The sequence below is a fragment of the Diplotaxodon limnothrissa genome, linkage group LG17, assembly GCF_057381915.1.
Source record: "Diplotaxodon limnothrissa isolate DT_005_m linkage group LG17, D_limnothrissa_male_GT1.1, whole genome shotgun sequence".
Lineage (NCBI taxonomy): Eukaryota > Metazoa > Chordata > Actinopteri > Cichliformes > Cichlidae > Diplotaxodon > Diplotaxodon limnothrissa.
The window spans coordinates 11,221,735-11,226,501 of record NC_140612.1 but is presented as its reverse complement, the minus strand read 5'-3'; the positions used below and the strand labels follow the sequence as shown (position 1 = coordinate 11,226,501).

Below are 4,767 nucleotides of genomic sequence, written 5' to 3'. Positions count from 1 at the left end.
GGGAGATTATCAGTGGTCTTGTATGTCTTCCATTTTCTGATGATTGCTCCCACAGTTGATTTTTTCACACCAAGCTGCTTGCCTATTGTAGATTCACTCTTCCCAGTCTGGTGCAGGTCTACAATACTTTTCCTGGTGTCCTTCGAAAGCTCTTTGGTCTTGGCCATGGCGGAGTTTGGAGTCTGACTGTTTGAGGCTGTGGACAGGTGTCTTTTATACAGATGATGAGTTCAAACAGGTGCCATTCATACAGGTAACGAGTGGGGGACAGAAAAACTTCTTACAGGAGACGTTGCAGGTCTGTGAGAGCCAGAGATTTTCCTTGTTTGAGGTGACCAAATACTTATTTTCCACCCTGATTTACGAATAAATTCTTTACAAATCCTACCATGTGAATTCATGGATTTTTTTTTCACATTCTGTCTCTCACAGTTGAAGTGTACCTCTGGTGCAAATTACTGACCTCTGTCATCATTTTAAGTGGGGGAACTTGCACAATCGGTGGCTGACTAAATACTTTTTTGCCCCACTGTATATATGCATACATCCCTTATGATCATTATAGTAACATGTTCAATGTAATGCAAACAGAGCATAAAAATCAGTGAATATGTATGACTTGAATTCAGGTCTCTGGAGTGAGCAGAGAAATGACTCATTCCACCACTGACACCTCCAACCTCCAAATGTGGATTTTTCACTCAAAACAGCAAATAAGATTGTTGCACAGTAACATAGCAGGTTAGCTTTAACCTGGATGGTTTTCTCAACACCAGTTGCACGGCAAATTATTAGACTGCTGATGAATGGGGTTTAATTAAACTGTTTACATGTAAAACCACTCTCACTGCTTACTTATACCCAGCAATAAAAGCAGAAATCTGCGTGTTGGCATGTCTGAAAAACTTGGCCCACTCTGCTCTCACGACAGAGTTTAATGAGACTGACCTTTGAGGATGGAGAGCTGAGCTCGTTCTCGGCATATAAATAGCAATGAACTCTGACCTAAAGATTCAGGGGGCCATCAAAGCTTGTCAGTCCTTTCCTACGCTTCTATGACTCACCCATCTTCAGGAAACCCTGGATTCATTTTGACACAATGACAACACATGCTATCGGGCGGGGTACGTATAGTTGGAGAAGTCGGACTCCCTGTGGGTTTATGGAGGTTTTTACTGTTTGTTACAGCAGCAGATCAATGCAGTTATGATTCTACAGGGTATAGCACACCATAGCTGACATGCTGTATTCTCTGTTGACGCGACATGGAACTACTCGCTCAAAATACAAGGAATAATGGAAGCTTTAAAAATTAAGTCAACCTTAATGCATCCATTATATAATTGAGTCGCAGAAGTGGGTCTCTCATGTTCCTGTTCCTGTGTGTCACTTTGCACATTCAGTGATGAGCAACAACCCTAAGACCATTCTGCCCGCAGGCCCCTCACTGCTTGTTCAGATGTCAGTGTGTGTCGAAGCGCAAGAGAATGAAGACCATGCACAACATCAAAAAAATAATAGACATTTAAAAAGTGTTAGTTTAACTACAGGTCGATCTCCAAACTCCCTTTTATATCCAAAATATTGGAAAAGGTAGTTCTAAAACAACTTCAGACCTTTGTAGATGCAAATGGTATTACAGTTTTTCTCAAATGTTAAAACACAAAAGCCAATCCTGTAACCCAAATGACCAGTAGTCTAAACACATTTACTAAATGTAGCCACCATATTCCAGTACCATAAACACATGTCACATGAAGACACAATTCACAAAACACAACCCTCTGTACTCATAAATCTAAACACATTTTTCCTTGCCAAAACACATGTTGCAAAACAACTCTGCTCATATTCTCAAATGAAAGCCCATGTGATGCAAAATGCTTGCCACAGTCACCAATCTGTGAACACAGGGAACACACCTGGCGTCAGTCACTACACACAACGACTCAAAATTGAAGACACCTGTTGCTAATGATGTGACCCCACCTATGAAAGCATAGTTTGGTGAAGATGCCAAACAATCACAATGGATGAAGGCATTCAAGCGTGCGGAAGGAGAAGAGCTGCAGGCCAAAGAGGAAGAGGGGTTGAGATCAGAGGAGGAAGAGGTGAAGGCCTAAGAAGAAGAGGAGTTCGGAGTAGAGGAGGAAGACAAGGAGGCCAACAAGAGAGAGGAGAAGGTCCAGGTGGGAGAAGAAGACAACCTCGCACCATCATAACAGATGATATGCGAGCAACAGTAATTGACCATGTCATTGTCCATGGCATGACAATGGCTGAAGCGGGACGAAGAGTACATCCAAACCTGAGTAGGTCCACCGTGGCCACCATTATCAAGGCATTTAGACAACACAACAGGTATAGTACGCTATTGCTTTCTTTGTCACACTACAGTTTTACAGGCCTGTGAAAGTGGTCTGTTACCTTACATGTAGTTTTACATATAAATCAGTCAATTGACAACACATGTTTCTTTCTTTAGAGCTGAAAGAATGCCACATAGAGGTGGGAGGATTGCCATATTCACAGCAGCACAAGAAACCCTCATTGCAGATATGGTCCGTGAGAACAACTGCATTAGACTCCGAGAGATCAGAGACAAAGTCATTGCAGATAATGTAAACTTTGAGAACATTGATGCTGTCAGCGTGTCCACAATAGACCGAGTTCTCCGGCGCCAACAGATGAGGATGAAACAGGTCTACAGGGTTCCCTTTGAGCGCAACTCTGCGCGACACATAGGACAACGTTACGAGTATGTGCAAGTACGTATACATCCATGTCCACAGTACAGTTAGTGGACATACTGTGTTGCTTAGTGGCCTACATTACTTCTGGACAATACTGTGCTACCTGATTGACCGTTCTGAACACCTGTACGCTTTTCCATGTTCCACAGAGGATAATGCAGTTGGACGCGATGGCCAGACCCCATGAGTACCTCTTCCTGGATGAGGCTGGCTTCAACCTCCAGAAACGAAGGCGAAGGGGCCGTAACATCATTGGCCAGAGAGCCATCACTGAGGTTCCTGGCCAACGGGGGGGTAATATTACTCTTTGTGCAGCTATGGGTACGGAGGGGCTTGTCCACCGGCATGCTGTCCTTGGGTCTTACAACACCCAACGTCTCCTCACCTTCCTAGAGGAGCTAAAAGACATCCTCCTGGACCGTCAACAACACCATCCTAGGCTAGCACATCACATGTATGTGATCATTTGGGACAACGTCCGCTTCCACAAGACACACCAAATCAGAGAGTGGTTCACCACCAACAGTGACCACTTTTTAAACGTCTGTCTGCCACCCTACTCCCCTTTCCTGAACCCTATAGAGGAGTTCTTCTCATCATGGAGATGGAAGGTGTATGACAGACAGCCATACACAAGAGAGAACCTCGTACGGGCAATGGAGCTGGCCTGTGCTGACATCCCAGTGGAGGCCTTCCAGGGATGGATTCGCCATTCCAGGGCGTTTTTCCCGCGGTGCCTAGCAAGGGACAATATAGCCTGTGATGTGGATGAGGTGATGTGGCCCAATGCAGCTCGGCGACATGATGCCGCACAGTGACTGTGTGTAATACTGTAAAATGACCGTGTAGACAATAAAAAGACTTCACACCCTGATCATGTTTCCGAGAGTACTGTTGTGTGCGATAGATTCTGTTTTTGCATTGAGTTGTGTTACAGTAGTGTACATACATGCAGGGTGTTTTTATAGATTTATAGTCTTCATGTGAAACTCACAAATCTAAATGCCTAATCCTCTGCAGGGTTCTATGACGATCCGTTACTGTACAGTTTGTGAAAATATGCATTGGCAGTTATGAACCAAAGAACCTTCTCACAAATTGAGCATTGTGTTTTCAATTGTTTTGCTGTAGTGTGTAATGCTGTGTATAGTGTTTACAGTTTTGACAGCTTCGAGCTGCTCTCTTGGTGTGGGAGTTTGAGTTTTGCAGTGGGAAGGTGTGGTTGTGTTTATGTAGCTTTAGAGAAGGGTGTTGTGTTTAGACATTGGGAAACATGGTGGAAACGTTTGTGACATGTGTTTTAGCATTTGAGAAAAACTGTAATGACAAATTTCAGTCTGGTTTTAAAACTCGCCACAGCACAGAGACAGCCTTACTTAGACTTTTTAATGATCTTCTTTTAACCGCTGACTCTGGTGATTCTGTGGTTTTAGCTTTACTAGACTTGACTACTGCTTTTGACATGGATAACCACAACAATCTTCTATCAAGATTGGAACATATTGTTGGTCTTAAAGGTACGGTTTTATCCTGGTTTAAATCTTACCTCTCAGAGAGGTCGTTTTCTGTTGCTGTGGGGTGTTGCTATGGGGCAACACTCCTTGGCCTCTACCCCTATTTATTGTGTTGTGCCTCAAGTGTCCGTGCTCGGTCCTGCTCTTTTCTCTTTGTACATGTTGCCGTTGGGATTATTTAAAAAAAAAATACAACATCTCCTTTCACTGTTATGCCGATGATATCCAGATTTATTCACCTTTGAAATCTGATGTGTCTGCTTTTTTGCAACCTCTGTTCAACTTTCAGCATGAAGTTAAAATTTGGTTATCACATAATTTTCTTACACTGAATGAGAATAAGACCAAAATCATAGTTTTTGATAGTCACATTCTGCCAGACCACTTAGCTGATGCCCTAGGCCCTCTTGCTAGCCATCTCTCACTCACTGTAAGAAACCTCGGAGTGTTCCTGGATAGCTCTTAAATATTAGCTTTTAAACTTGAGAAAAAGGTCTCCA

The 4,767-nt window shown here is 43.2% G+C and overlaps 1 protein-coding gene across 1 annotated transcript; it reads left to right on the top strand.

Moving 5' to 3' along the window:
• Positions 1-2,495: 2,495 nt before the first annotated feature.
• On the top strand, positions 2,496-3,591 carry LOC146614660 (uncharacterized). Its single transcript, XM_085376517.1, has 2 exons — positions 2,496-2,768; positions 2,903-3,591. Exons 1-2 carry the CDS (start codon positions 2,496-2,498, stop codon positions 3,569-3,571), a joined length of 942 nt encoding a protein of 313 aa, XP_085232643.1. The 3' UTR covers positions 3,572-3,591.
• Positions 3,592-4,767: the final 1,176 nt, after the last annotated feature.